The sequence below is a fragment of the Apium graveolens genome, chromosome 6, assembly GCF_009905375.1.
Source record: "Apium graveolens cultivar Ventura chromosome 6, ASM990537v1, whole genome shotgun sequence".
In the NCBI taxonomy this organism is placed as follows: Eukaryota; Viridiplantae; Streptophyta; class Magnoliopsida; order Apiales; family Apiaceae; genus Apium; species Apium graveolens.
This window is the reverse complement of record NC_133652.1, coordinates 259,112,249-259,128,358: the sequence shown is the minus strand read 5'-3', so window position 1 is coordinate 259,128,358 and position 16,110 is coordinate 259,112,249. Positions and strand designations below refer to the sequence as shown.

The following is a 16,110-nucleotide window of genomic DNA, read 5'->3' as shown; positions in this document are numbered from 1 at the left end:
GGTTTTAGTTTTATTGTAGATTCAGAGTGTGAGGGCATTCAGGCTAGGAAAGGAAATGATTTACTAGGTGGCAATAGTTCAACCTTCAGCTAAGCAAATTCAGGCAAGTAACTCTGATTACTTGTGTAAATGGTTATAAAGATAATGTTGTTCATACCATGTAGAGTATTGAACTGTTTAAGTATGAAACCCTTGTTTTATGAAATCCTGATATTGATTTGAAGTACCCTGGTTCTTGATAATCTGTTATTGAAAATCTTATTGATTTCACCCTTTGATATTCTGTCCTTTCTGCTCAAGATATCTCTTAAGCCATGAATCATATTGAACCTTTTGATTATCCTTGTTAACCCTGTTTAATGATACCCTGTTTCTCTTGATCACCCTATTGATCCCTAAACCAATGTTGATCCTTCTAATTTAGTGCTTTGTTATCCCTGATACAGAATTCTTATGAATTGTTTCCTTGCGTATCTTTGAATCACTCCCTGAACTTTGTTTCCTTAAAATTTGAATTTAAGAATGAGTTTCGACTTGAAAGAGTTCGAATGATTTCAAATGCTTGGTAATGATAAAATGGATTTTTGAAAACCTACTTGTTTTTCCAACTCAAGGTTTTCCAAATGAATTCCTGATGGATTGGATTGGGACGTAAGAGGCTAGTGGGACTAGTCCAGTCATGGTAAGAGGCTAGCGGGGCTAGTCCAACTTAAGGCTGAAATTCTGCCGATTGGTACCTTAATGACCGGATGGAGGTCGGTACGGGCTGATCACCCGTACATAATGAAATGGAAAGAAAAGTAATCCAATCAAGGGTTCTAATTGATTATTTAAAAGGGAACTGAAACTTTTGTTCAGTAAATTGATTTTTGAAAATGAAAATGGTTTATATTGCTTTGGAAAGAGTTGATTATGTTATTGTGGAGCTTATAGCTCGAGAACCCTGATTCTTGAAATTGTTGATCATATGATTGATTCTATATCTTGAAATAATATTGCTTTCCTCTATTGAAATATCTATTCTGATCCTTTAATGATTTGTGATGAATGTCGGCTTTCGTCTTGCTTTGAGCCTTGTTCCTTGAAAGCCCCACACTACTCTTCAGAAACCTTTCCTTAACCCAAAAGATGGAAATCTGCCACCTAGATCAAATAAAGTAGAATGCCCTGAGTTTGGTAAAGCATATCGTGATTTGATATTGTAGAACTGCTATATAGTTACTTGCTGAGTTTTATACTCATTTGTTTTATTTTAATCTAACCATGGCAGTTAAGCAAGAAGATGGTCAGGCTTAGGCGCACTGCTCGTAAGAGCGTACCTGGTGGTCCCTACCGTGTTGAGGGCTTCCAGTTGCCAGAGCAGGTAGTAGTAATTATGAGTGAGCTCGCGCCTAAAAAGAAGTGTATAAAGATACAATGGGTTATCTGTCGGTTCCCAGCCGGAATCGATATTGGTTATTTAATAATATTTTGGGCATGTAAGTTATATTTTGTGATTGGTAGTTGTAATCTTATCTCATACTTTATCATGTTGATCCTGTTAGTAGTTAATCGGGGTTTATGCATATTTAATTATTAGATTAGTGGCGTGTGAGTCCTCATTTCCTCACCCCGAGATTGAGGGCGTCATACTCTCTCTCTCTCTCAAACTGCTAGGGTTTGTGTTATATCTTATAAAAACGTCCCACCATAGTTGATGCTTAAAAAGATGTTATATAGGCAAGAGAAAAAGATTTTAACCATAAACTAATCTAGAGCTTTAATAAATCCAAAAATCCTAGTTATTATTAATTAAGTCTTACTCAATCACCCAATAACTCAATTTCGGATTTAACAGTAAATTCGGATTTCTTATATATTTAATTAATTAAGTCTTACTTAATTAATAACAAATTATTCGAATTACTTATATTTAGTTTAAATCCAAATTTAAATTAGATAATCCTCCAATCATTCTTTGTGTGACCCTTTAAATTATTATTACGTTGACAATAATTTTAAATCTAATTTAAAATCGTAAACAATAAGTGACATCTAGTAATACATCATTACCACCCAAGTAATAATAATTAAATCGGTGATCGATTAAACCTTTCATGAAAAAGTACAATATAATATAATCTTCTTTTACCAAATATTATAGATTAAACTCGAGGCATGTTATGTGTCATCCTCTTCATGGTTTAATCCAGATTTCCTTAATCAATGAGTGGACTATCATTTCAAATCAACATTTTAGCGCGACACCACGCATTTTATAGTCTAGCTCACACAAGAGGCCAATAATATCTCTCCAAAATTATGATGGTTAAATCCTTTCTAAATCATTCATATTTTTCAAACGATTCCTAATATACCCGAAATCCAATTTTACAATTACCCGGTCAAAGGGAACATTTGATGTAATCAAAGTATATTAATCATCGTGTAGAAATATAATGATTTCAAATCGAAGAACCATTACATCATTATCACTGTGAGAATTTATATCTGCTTGTATTTTTGACTTTAGTATCTTTATACCTATGATCAATGAGTTGTGATCATCAGTTAACAAACACACTAGTCTTAATGCATTATTATTGTCCCTTAATAATAATACTCGACTGGGGATATTTAGGAATATCGATACCATTCACATAATCTCATTTCTAAGTCATGTACTTAGAGATATGAAATTCATATCATATTTCAAGGACATTTATTAATCTAATATTTATATCGTAGTAAATTACGACTTAATAAATTATTTAAAGAATAATTGATAGAACATAAATATTAATAATCCAAATGTCATAAATAATGTGACAACCGGGGTCAAATCCCGAGCCTTTTCGAAAATCGGGGTGAGTCCCGATTTCGAGTCCGAAATAAGCCGAAGCCTACTATCCCAAATGCAGCCAACTTGGGTAACAACTAGCCCACCACAGGCCCCCAAAAGATCATGATTTGTTGGTGCACATATTAGTAGTACTTTGCCTTATAAACTGAACAGAAGTCACAAATCTCCTCGATGTGGGACTATACTATAATGGACCATCAGCTAACTTTATGTGGGCTTCTATATTGGGATGGCATTGTATCTTTTTCTTTATCCCAATAGTTCGATTTGCAATTAACCACTTAATATAAAACTTTTAATAATTTGTAAAAGAAAACCGAGCATAAGATAAAATATTAAGGACGAACACTAATGCAGTAATAACTAGCAAATGAAACATAAAAACTAATGCAGAGATGCTTAAATTCCCAATTCATGGACTAGAAAATAACTATACAAACAAAATAAATATGATTCATTTATCATTATAAGATAGCACAAATGATGTACGATTACTTGTTAAACTTAACATGGCAGGGAAACAAGTAACCGACGACATTTAAAAAAATCCAATTTGAACAACATTATTTGATCATAAATAATGACCAAGACCAAACATATAATCTAATTAAGTATTAACAAAGGTATGTTAATCTTAGAATATTAAAGAATACATTTTGAAAAAAAAATATGTTTACTTATTAGTTTATATGATAACAAATATTTTTGTAAATATATATCATTATAAATACATTTAGCGGTTTGTGGTTGAGATTGCAGATTTGATGATTTTTAAAAAATTTAAATTCACATTCAAATCGCGAATAAGCAATTATTAAAATTTCAATCCGTAACCAACTCACATTTCACGATTACCCGCAAAATGCAGTTCGATTGGAGCGGTTGAACTATACTTTCACTATATTGAAATGTAATCAAGAAAGTACACTTGAACTAGAAAGGGTATGGGGTACTCAGAATCAACTAATACTTCGGAAAAGTAACCCTTTACTTTTCTCTCAAAACCCTAATGAGAGTCGGCCGTCATTCATAACTATCATCCATCCTTGACCATCCTCTCCTTCCATCAAATTCACATCCGTCCCATCCATCTTCTCATCCCGTTTCCTCCATTTCTAAATCTTTAATTTCTATTATAATAGTTTTCAATAAAATCGAGATCTAAAATCTTTTTTAGTGTGATTTTGTTACCGTACTCGTCTTTTTGGGTTGTTGATTGTCCCTAATTTTTGGGTGTATGCCTTATTGCGTTTTTGATTCGTTGTCATGTTGCATTAAAAATGATTTCCACGGTGTATTGAGAGATCTGGGCAACCCGCTTCAAATCTGGAATTGTGGTACTTATCGCGAGGGCTCACCTCGCACAACAAAGGATTGTTCAATATATGGGGTGGCCAGGGACCTACAGCAACTAGTCATGAATTGAGCCTACTACACTGAATATATTTGGAAATTTAGGGGGGCCAGGGACCCCCCAGATCCGCCTCTGGGCATCTGTACCCCCAACCCCAGTTAGTGTAACTGATGGATATGAACACAGGTGTATCAACGGTTTTTAATGTGCGCATGTCAATTGTGATTCTACTATATTTTCAGTGATAGTGGTGTCGGCTGGATTGCTCGAGAAACTTTTGTAATCATTTTTATTATCAAGAATATTTATATTCTATCTGTTAAGCAATCTGAAAACAAAACGATTATTTGTTTAGCTCAATTTTTGTTTCACAATCAGGTTGTAGTTTTCAGCTTCGGGTTTGTCCCGACCGTGTTCTTATATTTTATGTTCAATAAAATTTTATTGTTCGTAAAAAAAAATTACGGTTGAAAGTTGAAAGTGTAGGAGACACAGCTTCGCACCTATATCTAGTCTAGCTTCGCGTTGCGATTAATGAGAGCTGACTTTAAACGTAGTAACAGCTAGTACTAGACTACTGGTAGTACAGAAGTCAACGAAACGGGGTGGCAAATAACCAAATTGACCCAGCGCATAGAAGTCAAATTCAGCACCCCTTTTCAAAATATAAATAAATAGCCGGCCAACACCACAATACGCCTGTGTTACGCGCAGTGTTGCGAAAATAGCTCGGACCAGGGCGGTGCCTGGCGCTTAATCGGTCTAACCGAAATTAATCAGATTATTAATTGATTGTATTTACATGTTATTTTTATATTTTTTATTATTTTAATATTACAACTTTACTCTTAATTTAACCATTTTTTTTTAATATTTTGAACAATTAAGTTTGCCAAATTACTAACCGATTAATATATATTTGACTATCTAGACCATTATTTTTGAAAATTTTAATCGATTTTATAAAAAATGCCTAACTAGCCGCCTAATCCCATCTAGGAACGGTTTGCTGACTTCTAGCGCCTATGCACTATTCAGGCCTCCGCCTCTGTCCATTTTTAAAAAACTAATGGTCTAGATAGTCAAAATATATAAATTGAATATGTCAAAAGCCTATGCAAACTTATAAAATTTAAATTTATACAAGTGCCTGACATTTGTTTTTTACAGAAGTGACTATAAAAATGACTCCAAATATACCGGTGTTTATGCTAATACTCCGTAATAATTTAAGAGACATACATGTTATCACTGTTATATATATAATCAGTCTACAAATTTAGGGATCCTTTTCAATACGGATTATGAGTGCAATAAAATTGTTTTTTTGGTTCCGTTTTTTTGTGGTCATGTCTTGCAGTAAAATTTCTGGATATGCTTATAATCGATAAATGCCTTAATGCTGGGATTTAAGGGGTCGTCTCAATATTTTATGTTATATATTTGAGTTATGTTTAAAATTCATTTTTTCTGAAATTTTTTGTAACTGAAAAGAGAATATTATATAAATTCACTGGAATATAGACTAAACATATACATAAATATTTTTAAAAATAATACTCCCTCCGTCCCTTTCAATTGTTTACATTTTTTAGAGAGTGTCCGACACGCATTTTAAGGTGCATATAAAGTATAGTTCTGTATTTTTTTTTTACAATTTTGTTTCTTTGAATAAAAATTAAAACATTTAATTTTTATTCAGAAAAAGAAAATTATAAAAATAAGTTACATAACTATACTTTTTATGCACCTTAAAATGCGTGTCGGATACTTCCTCACAAATGTAAACAATTGGAAAGAACGGAGGGAGTAAAATTTTTTTTCTATACCTATTTATAATTTTTTACGTTTATTCTAATTTTTCTTCCTTCCATTGTGACAAGAAATAATGAGACACTTAACTAAACGTAACAGCTAACTGGTAACCAAGTGTACAACGACATTTCATATAAGTCCAAAAAGTGAGATTTTGGATTCATTCAGTAGGTCGGCGTCAAGAGTATAAGTATTAATCGGAAATCCATCTCAAATTGTTGACTTGTATATGGCTATATGTTTGCTGTGGATTAAGAACTGAACGGGATTCAATAAAATGCCAGAATTCAATTGTAACATAGACATTACACAAACCCCGTGCGTAGTTGAGTTAATCTTGTATTTCTATTAATTTTCCATCACAATTTCACATTTTTTTCAATCTATAATCTTGTTATTGTATTTTTAACCCCATGAAATGAGCAAATAACCAACACTGTCAAATTTAGATGATTGATGTGAATGAAAATGGAGAATTCGGTAGTCAAAATTATTAGAAAAATGAGATTTGTTATTCTTACATCAAATCAGTCTTGTGAAAATATGAGCGCGGTATATTTTCGATTATTCACCTCATACAAAGAAAGTACCTCCGCCCATATCACTGCTTCAAGACACATAATACTGCATAGATAGGCGAGAAAGCACTTTCTCTTGATTAATCGGATATATGGTGAATAGTCGAAACTGTACCGCGCTCAAATTTTCACTAGAATGGTTTGATGTAAGAATTACAAATCTCATTTTCCTAATAATTTTGAGTACTGAGTTCTTCATTTTCATTCACATCCACTGGTCTAAAAAGCGGAAATCAGAATTATTCGGTAGAGTGAATTTTTAGTGATTAATTGGATAATCGATGATTAATCGAAAGCAATTTATTTAATAAATAATAATAAATATTTCTATTTAAATGTCACTAACCTTTTATATGATTTACAAAAATAAAATTACATATTATTAATTCAATATTGATGTTTAAATGGTAAGATTTACAAAAAAAACCACCATCACTTACCCATAATTGATATTTTAGTGGTTTATACCACTCCTTTGTTTTTTATTATATGACATTTGATTTTTGTATAGACACTTTTAAGTGCTTTGATTGAATAGTTAGAATAAATATTTTTAATTTTTTCTTTTTGTGAATAAAAATATATAACTAAAATTTTAATTTAGAAAAATAAAATTTTTAAAAAATATTATTTTATCTATGCAGTCAAATAACTTAGAATTGTGTGCAAAAAGTCAAATGACATATAAAAGAAAACAGATGGAGTAATTAATTACTACTGACTACTCACTAGTCACGACTTACTTGGTAGTTAGAAAATTAATACCTACTATTTAAAATCTTTAGATTTAAAATATTATTATTAAAATTAATTATTAAATGTTAATTATTATTTTCAAAAAACTTAATTTTTTTTCTTAATTTTTTTAATTAATTTCAAACTTTGACCGATTCAATCAATTTTTGACCCGAATCGATCGATTTTTCCCAAACTACCCGACTTTTGACCGTTTTTGTTAAAACCCGTACTTTGACCTGATTAACTCTTAATAAAAAAGAATCCGTCCGAACTCCAATTAATCGATCGATTTTTAGAACCCTGTTCACATCAATCATCTAAATTTGATAGTGTTGGTTAATTGTTCACTCCATGGGATTAAAAATACAATACTAAGATTATAGATTGAATAAAAGTAAAAGTAGTCCCACAGTCCCACTTGGGCGGATGGGAGGACCAGAGAGTCCCCACAGCTCTCTTTTCGTTCAAAAGATTTCTACCATCTTTTCTTTATATATCTTCTCCTTGTGCTGTGCTCCTGCTACTTGCAGATAAACTTTGTGATCCTAATAAATACTACTACTGCCCCCCCCCCCTGCCCTGGGAAGATTACTACTACTATACACTACACCATAATTAAACACTTACAACCATCTTGTCAGTAACTCCCCAACAAGTCCATTATTTCAAATCTTGTTAGCCCAGAAATCCCATGAAACCACTAAATACTAGTCTCTTCCTCTCTTGAAATCTTCTTCAAGTTGTGATAAAAAAAAAGAGGTGAGCCACTTGTTTTCTTGTTTCTGTGTGTATGCATGCTGCTGGTTTCTGTTTCTTGTACCATACTCTTATTTATTATACTTAACAGCTTGAGGGTGTTGAGCTGTGTGTTGGTTAAAAAAGAACATGGTTCTTGACTAGTCGTTGGTAAATATTGGAACTTGTGTGATTTTCCAGCTTTTCACACCCCAGATCTACTTTTAGCAGGCTGGTCATTACTGATCATTATTAAAGTATTAGTAATATTTTTGAATGTGCAGGGATTATAAGGAAGAAATAGTAGAGTTTTGATTTTGTTGGCATTTAGTTTCAAAATGGGTATTTGTTTGAGTTCAAGAATCAAAGCTGAAAGCCCATATCACACAGGTACCTTTTATTTATGTGTAAATATTCTTTGCTGTGTCTGCTTGTAGATTCAATCTCAAAAGTACACAGTACAGTACTATCTGTTCTTGTAAATGAGACTTAGAGTAGCTAGCCAGTTTTGCTTGGTATTACAAATTTAATTTTCCTTCACTAGACAATTTAGTTAAAATAGTTATGGGTTTTTGAAATCATTGTTCAATATAGATACTGTATTATAATATGTTTTCATTGGTAAAACCTTTACTTTGCTTGAAAATATAAATTTATCTGTGATTGCTTTCCTGAGTTTCTGTTTTGTAATGTATGTACTTGAATTTCCAAGTAATAGTGATAAATTCTAAAATTCTTGGCAGTTTTCTTAGCTTCTATATGGTATCCAGGCCTCTCTTTTTTTCCTACTTGCTTTAAATTTAAGAATAACTAAAGAGTTCACCCATTCCGCTTTACAATGGTCTTATGAGATAGCACGTATCGATTTTCAGGGGTAAATTCAAGAAGTGCTAGCTCAGATGGAAATGGACAGAGCAATTCAGGCAGCAAGCTCTCATCTTTAGTAGTTCCACCAACACCGAGGAGCGAAGATGAAATTTTGCAATCTTCTAATTTGAAGAGCTTCAGCTTTGCAGATCTCAAAACTGCCACCAGGAACTTCCGGCCAGATAGTGTGTTGGGAGAAGGAGGCTTTGGTGCAGTTTTCAAGGGTTGGATTGATGAACAATCATTTTTGGCTGCCAAACCGGGGACCGGCTTGGTTATTGCCGTCAAGAGGCTTAATCAAGAAAGTTTCCAAGGGCACAAGGAGTGGCTGGTGAGTTGCTCCTTATAGTTCAACTAGACATAGCTTCTGTTTTTCCTTTTCAGATATATGAATTGTCCAGACGTATGTCGAAATTGTTTTATTATAATGTCATAGTGACAAAATTAACCAGCCTGCTTGAATTTTAATATCATCATAGTTTTTCTATGAATAAGATTGAATTAATGTTGCTTGAATTATTGATAATATTTTCTATGTGTTGGTCATTCAGGCAGAAGTGAATTATTTGGGGCAGCTCTATAATCCTCACCTTGTAAAACTGATTGGATATTGCTTGGAGGATGAACACCGTCTTTTGGTTTATGAATTCATGCCCCGAGGCAGCTTAGAAAATCATTTGTTCAGGAGTGAGTTTTCTTTTCATTGTCAAATTGTTCAGGAGTGAGTTCTTATTTCCTAAAGGCGTATCTGTATTAAAAAGCTAAACCATATATGAATTGACAGGAGGATCTTACTTCCAACCGCTATCTTGGAACCTCCGTATGAAGGTTGCTCTTGGAGCTGCAAAGGGGCTTGCTTTTCTTCACAGCGCACAAACAAAAGTGATTTATCGGGACTTTAAAACTGCAAACATATTACTTGACTCGGTATGTGGATTTAGATTTGCTGAAAAATTATATATTTAAGAACCTTTTCTTCTTCATGGTGTGCTATAAATCTTCGTATACGTTCTTTCTGTCTCGTTTAACATTTTAGCTTCTACTAAAATTATAACAGGACTACAATGCAAAACTTTCCGACTTTGGACTGGCCAAGGATGGGCCAACAGGTGATAAAAGCCACGTCTCCACCAGGGTTATGGGAACTTACGGGTATGCAGCCCCTGAATATCTGGCCACTGGTACGATATGATTCTCTATCTCTTCTGGTTATTTAGATTTTTTTTCTTTTCATCCTATCCAGAGTTCCGGAAACAGTTTGTATATTAAACCTGTGTACAAATGGTAGTTTACTGTTCTTTAAAATTCTACTCAAGTTGGTTTATTTTTGCTGCTTCTGCCTGTATTTTCCGAATTCGCACATGTTTCCATAGACCATAGCAGGAACATTAATAATTTAGGATATTCAGCTGATTGAATGAATGAGTATTTTTCTTCCAGTCTTGTGTTTTCACCTGCTTTTCTGGTGAACAAATGGAATAGAGTAATAGGAGTACTCATCCGAGCTTGATTACCTTGAGGGTTTCATGCTCGTTAGTATTCAGATAACATGTCTCCTTTCTTTTTACAGTTCAGCTCAGAACCAGATATGCTACAAATATAAATCATTGGGGAATTATGTCTCTCTTTGCCTGCAATAGGATATTGTTCATGTAGTGATTAACCATTTTTATTTCTTTGTTTGTGTGTGTGTGTTTTTAGGTCATCTGACTGCTAGGAGCGATGTGTACAGTTTTGGTGTGGTTCTTCTAGAGGTAATATCTGGTCGGAAAGCAATTGACAAAAATAGACCATCCGGAGACCACAATCTGGTGGAGTGGGCAAAACCTTACCTTGGCAACAAACGCAAAGTATTCCGCATTGTAGACAGTCGTCTTCAGGGACAATATTCTTTGGATGTAGCCCACAAGGCAGCTAACCTGGCATTACGGTGCATATCTACAGAACCAAAGTATAGGCCACCCATGGATGAAGTGGTTAAAGAATTAGAGCATCTCCAGAATTCCAAGGAAACAGGAAACACTCATAGAAATCCAAACAGCCAGCCAAGGCATCGCAGACGAAGTGCTGGTGATGCAAAAACTGTGGCATATCCACGCCCATCGGCTTCTCCCCTTTATACCAAGTAAATTAACACCCTTGTTCTGCTTATTGCAAATATTGTAGTTGGCTTCGGATCTTTTTTCCAAGATATTAGAAATTTACCTGTATTTGTTTCACTGTATATTTTCGTTGTTTACAGTCATTCTTTCTTTTTATGGTGGCATCCTACCTTAGAATGCATTCATATTCACCTGAACTCATGCCTGTTAACCAACTATGCACCTTAAAGGCTTAACCACTTTGGATATTTTCCGCAACAGACACCACAAAAAACTCGTTTTTCCGGGCTAGAACTGAACTCCAGCTTGACTATTTTATGTATTTGATACTAATATTTACATAAACTCGAACGGGGATAGACTCTTTGGGTTATTATAAGAAATCCTGCGTACTTCAGATCCTGAAAATCTATTTATCTGTTATTTTAACTTGTAATTGTTTACACGCAAGTTATATAGATGTATAAGACTTATACGTCTTGCATATAAAGAATAGCATGATATTTCTTGAAGTTGGTCAAACATGCCATCTCATCATATCCGAATGGTCTCATTGATCACGAGACGTCTGCTGTACATATTTTACCAGTGAATGGCATGATTAGAAGACGTCAAAGTTGTCAGCTCCTATGAGGACGAAACATCAAGTCTTCAACAACAATTGTTGCAATCCGTTTACCCAAAATTATATAACAAAGTTCTGAGAACTGATCAATGTAAATTACTAAATTACCTAGTTTTCATGGTGTCCCCGAGTCCCTTTTATATCGGAACTGATATAGGCGGCATCAAAGTTAAGCTCTAATACAGACTTTCAAGTCATTCAATCAAGATTGTTAATTATACTAAATCATATTTGAATTATAAAGTAAGCCCTCACACCATATTTAAAGAGATTAGCATCTTTGCACACATGCACTCACACACTAGTACAAACAGGAAAGAGATCTTATTAGGAAAATGCAATGCCCTACTTTCAGAGAATATAAAGGAGACAGTACCTGATAATTACTTCTGTTTTTTTTTTGTTTTTTTTCTAATTAGAAAATCCCAGCTACACATTTGCCATATCCGGTTTTTACCTACAAGACTTCGCTTATGGGAACACTAGAAAACATAAAACACGACTTCTTAGTTCCTAGTATCTTTAGAAATGGTAAATATATATTCATTTCATGGTTAGACTAGATTCACTGTGACTACCTTGTTCTAATAACACCAGGTGTCCAGTTTTTCCAATCAAATTTCCCAATAGATTTGTTTCTTAAACATACCATTTCTCTCAATTCAACAACCCTCCTCCGAAAATTGTTTTCCTGTTTCCCAGACTCGACTAACTCCGAGGGACCTTCTTCATCTTCACTTTCTTTAACAGGTTCAGAAGAACCTTGCACTTCAGGTGTCTCACCGATGATATCTCCAAGCATCGATACAACCTCACTCATCTTAGGACGAGATCTGGGTTGTTTCATTAAGCACTTGTTAGCTAGTGAGGCAAGTCTCTGAGCTGACCTGATGCAGTACTGCCCGTTGAGCTGTGGGTCGATAATTAGGTGAAATTTCTTTGAATCAGAGACATAGGGTCTGACCCAGTCCAAGAGCTTCTGCTCACTCCGAGGTAAATTTCTCTCTACTGCTCGTCTTCCTGTAATTAACTCGTAGAGGACAACCCCAAAGCTCCAAACATCGCTTTTAGCTGTTAGCCTCCCGGTGTGGACATATTCGGGGGCTGCATAACCTACTGTTCCAACAACCTATATAGCAAATTAGGGAAACATAAGTTTTTTCTTTTCATACAAGGGTATAAAGCTTTTAAGCATCAAAATACTTGCAAATGCATATAAATTGAACTGTACAAAATTTTATGCCTTCATAGGTATCTCTGATTCTCTGACCTGAAAAACTATAAATAACCAGAAAAGATACTACATATTTAAAGACAGGCTCGTCGTACCATTATTACTTTTTTCGAGTGAGATTAGTTACTTGACGATCAAGTTCCTATATATGGCTTGGTTGATCACTCAACAACTCAGTCGAGTCAAGGTTTCAAGTTCAGTATTTCACGTGTACCCAAATACCAAAATAAATATACTAGAGAACCAAATACTCAGAAAGAACATACTGATGTTGAAACGTGACTTGATCCGGCAGCCGGACCTTGCCTTGCCAGACCAAAATCTGAAAGCTTTGCAGTGAAGTCCTCGTCTAAAAGAACGTTAGAAGTTTTAAAATCTCGAAATATTAGCTGCATAGAAACCGAAAGATATGATCATCAGCATATAATAGTAGCAAATTAGTAATCCACCCAGGAATGATGAACACGGGAAAGCAGAAAAATGAACTATATCAGCTACAGTAATTCTCAGCGTAAAATTTGGTGCTGGGGTACAATTATTAGCCCTGGTGTAATGGACTACTTTGGCCTTCACAAAAATCTAAAGAAGATTGAATTTATTACATACACTATACATAAATCAATCACTTAATCATCAAGCGAAAACAGAAACTTTGTTGCACATGGAGCATGATCTTGAATTTTAGTACTCTTAAGTCTTCGCATCTTAGTATTATATTCTACCGCATTTCATATTCAAGCTGAGCTACAGCAAGGAAGTAATACCTAAGGACTAATCGTATTTACAGTACACTACACATGAGAATCAATAACCGTTAATTTGCAGTAGTTACACCAACCAGCCACAAGTTAACAGAAAACTATCTGTGTGAATATTAACAAATTGTCATAGTTGCGGACAGCATATTTATTTATTTTAATATCCAGTGGCTGGTGTACACAGAATAGGTCCATAAGATATACCTAAATATATAAATTTAAAAAGATAGTAAACATGTCAACATCGCCAATCAATAACCACTGAATAATACCTGAAAATCCATTTCTTCATGCAAATACGCCAAACCACGAGCTGCATCTTGGGCAATTTTTAATCTTGACATCCACGTCAAAGGAGAAGGTATTCTAGCCAATAAATGGTCTTCCAAACTTTTATTAGGCATAAGCTCATACACCAAAAGCCGTTGCATACCTCTTTCGTCATCTTCCGCACAATATCCCACTAATTTGACTAGATTCGGATGGTTAACTACACCTAGAAAGCTTACTTCATTAATCCACTCTTTATGCCCCTGAATTCTAGAACAATCAAGATATCATAAGGCCACAAATTCCAAAACTAATAACCATGCATATATAACACATTACCTATAACATAACCAAAATGCTTGAACATCAATCAACGATATGACTTTTAGCTCTCCACATATTTCTTAGATACAATATACAAATTACTAACGACATTAATTATGTCAAAAGCGTATAATTTCAAAAACTGAAACAATTCTACAACATAAATAGGTAAGTTCTTAATTCTTCTTAAACAATTCCACAACATAAATAGGTAAGTTCTTTATTTTATTCATAACACCTAAAAAGTAAATACATTCTAGACCTAATTTAAGATAATGTGCCGAAGAGGTCCTAACTTCTAAGCCGCGTTCTGGTCCTGTATACGATAAGTCACAAGTTCGATTCCAATTTCCACCCCCTTCCCAATTAGTACATAATGTAGAACTAAATCCTAATATCTTGGCAAATCCGAAACAAAAAATCGAATAATAAAAGAGACAAGAGGGTTTCATGCCTGAAATCCCTTACGATTGAGCTGTTTAATAGCAACCTCCAATTTAAAATCATCATCAACCCGAACAACACCTCGATAAACCGACCCGAACCCACCTTCACCCAGCATCAACGTTCTACTAAACCCTCTAGTGGCCGATTTCAACTCGGAGAAGCTAAAAACTCGGAGATCATTGGCTCTATTTTGACCAAGAAACTCGTAGAAGCCGAACGAGTCAGTGAAGTCTTTAGAGTCCGAGTCCAACTCGGAGCGACGAGTGTCGTAAGTGCTGGAAGCGATGCTGAGAGAACGCGCCCACGAGACTTTGGAGGATCGTGAAACCACGGCGGCGTCTGGGTCGTGTCTGGTGTCGCTGTTTGTGAAATGAAAGCACTTCATTGTTGTTTGGGATTGGATTTAGGATAGTGAGGAGGAAGAGCCAAATGGGGAATAATAATAATAAGGACATCAGTGTGTTTGGTTAGGACAGGAGGTGGAGGAGAGAGAAACAGTCAAATGTTAAGGAGAGAGAGAGAGAGAGAGAGAGAGAGGGGCTGCTGCTCATAAGTTGTCCTGTCAGCCACCTTTTTTGTCTTTTTATTTTTTAATTTTTTTTTGTTATTCAAATTTATCGTGCTAGTACTATAATTTATTATATTGTTCCAAAAATGAGATGGCTCAACAAAATAGTACACTCTCTTATTTGTTGAAAATGTAGAGTCTTAGTGCACACAAAGCCTATCGAGCAGATTTTTATTTAGACTTTAAAAAAATCTGATTTTTTTAAACCGGGTTGGACCGAACTTTTTTAAAAATTGGATCAGGCCGGATTGGGTTTCTGAAAAATATAAGGTCCGTTTTAGACCCGCGGGCAGGGCCGGATCGAGCCGAAACAGGTTTTATCCGGGCTTTTATTTATATAGTAAAAAAATTAATATTTTATAATTTGAATTATGACTAGTTTAAATACATGAGAAGATAATATCTTGATATATCATATAGTAGTTTAGACACTGAAATAAATAATTATTTTTTAATATAATATATAAGTAATCATATATACCTTAATTACTTATAATATTATAATATATTATTTTAAAAATCATAAAAAGTATTGTATATATTCAAATTTTATATAAAAAAATCGGTTTTTAATCGGGCTAAAAAATTTCGGGCTTTTATCTGGACATTTTTAGATCCGGAATTTTATCCGGGTTTTTTTTGAATCCAGATTTTTGTCCGGCCTTTTCGGGTTTCGGGTCGGGCCGGATTTTCGAGAAAAAATGAGGCTCATTTAAGGCCCGTGGATCGGGCCGAACCGAGCTTTTCGGTCTTTTTTCCGGATCGGGCTTTTTTCCGGATCGGATTTCGGATTTTTTGAACATCTCTAGTCATAGCCGGTGCACACGTTTGAGATCTAAGTATATACTCCCTC

General features: G+C 34.4%; 2 protein-coding genes across 3 annotated transcripts; one reads left to right on the top strand and one right to left on the bottom strand.

Annotated features, from left to right (window-relative positions):
- Nucleotides 1–7,824: 7,824 nt before the first annotated feature.
- LOC141667207 (putative serine/threonine-protein kinase PBL9) lies at nucleotides 7,825–11,187 on the top strand. The gene is made up of 7 exons (XM_074473609.1): nucleotides 7,825–8,086; nucleotides 8,347–8,452; nucleotides 8,935–9,260; nucleotides 9,481–9,616; nucleotides 9,714–9,856; nucleotides 9,987–10,110; nucleotides 10,631–11,187. Exons 2-7 carry the CDS (start codon nucleotides 8,401–8,403, stop codon nucleotides 11,056–11,058), a joined length of 1,209 nt encoding a protein of 402 aa, XP_074329710.1. The 5' UTR covers nucleotides 7,825–8,086; nucleotides 8,347–8,400; the 3' UTR covers nucleotides 11,059–11,187.
- A 986-nt stretch (nucleotides 11,188–12,173) lies between these two features.
- On the bottom strand, nucleotides 12,174–15,231 carry LOC141667206 (serine/threonine-protein kinase PCRK2). Of its 2 annotated transcripts, none has more exons than XM_074473607.1 (4): nucleotides 14,697–15,231; nucleotides 13,921–14,181; nucleotides 13,157–13,279; nucleotides 12,174–12,785 (listed from the first exon to the last, which is right to left on the bottom strand). In XM_074473607.1, exons 1-4 carry the CDS (start codon nucleotides 15,072–15,074, stop codon nucleotides 12,231–12,233), a joined length of 1,317 nt encoding a protein of 438 aa, XP_074329708.1. In that variant the 5' UTR covers nucleotides 15,075–15,231; the 3' UTR covers nucleotides 12,174–12,230. The 2 variants fall into 2 exon arrangements, with proteins under 2 accessions (XP_074329708.1, XP_074329709.1); XM_074473608.1 differs by having other exon boundaries at nucleotides 13,921–14,188; nucleotides 14,697–14,896.
- Nucleotides 15,232–16,110: the final 879 nt, after the last annotated feature.

Coding starts and splice junctions, on each gene's coding strand:
- LOC141667206 (XM_074473607.1), bottom strand. CDS start 15,074: ATGAAGTGCTTTCATTTCACAAACAGCGACACCAGACACGACCCAGAC. Junction 13,280..13,920: donor ATGAAGAAATGGATTTTCAG/GTATTATTCAGT, acceptor GTTTCTATGCAG/CTAATATTTCGAGATTTTAA. Junction 12,786..13,156: donor CAAGTCACGTTTCAACATCA/GTATGTTCTTTC, acceptor TTTGCTATATAG/GTTGTTGGAACAGTAGGTTA.
- LOC141667207 (XM_074473609.1), top strand. CDS start 8,401: ATGGGTATTTGTTTGAGTTCAAGAATCAAAGCTGAAAGCCCATATCAC. Junction 9,617..9,713: donor AGAAAATCATTTGTTCAGGA/GTGAGTTTTCTT, acceptor ATGAATTGACAG/GAGGATCTTACTTCCAACCG. Junction 10,111..10,630: donor CCCTGAATATCTGGCCACTG/GTACGATATGAT, acceptor GTGTGTTTTTAG/GTCATCTGACTGCTAGGAGC.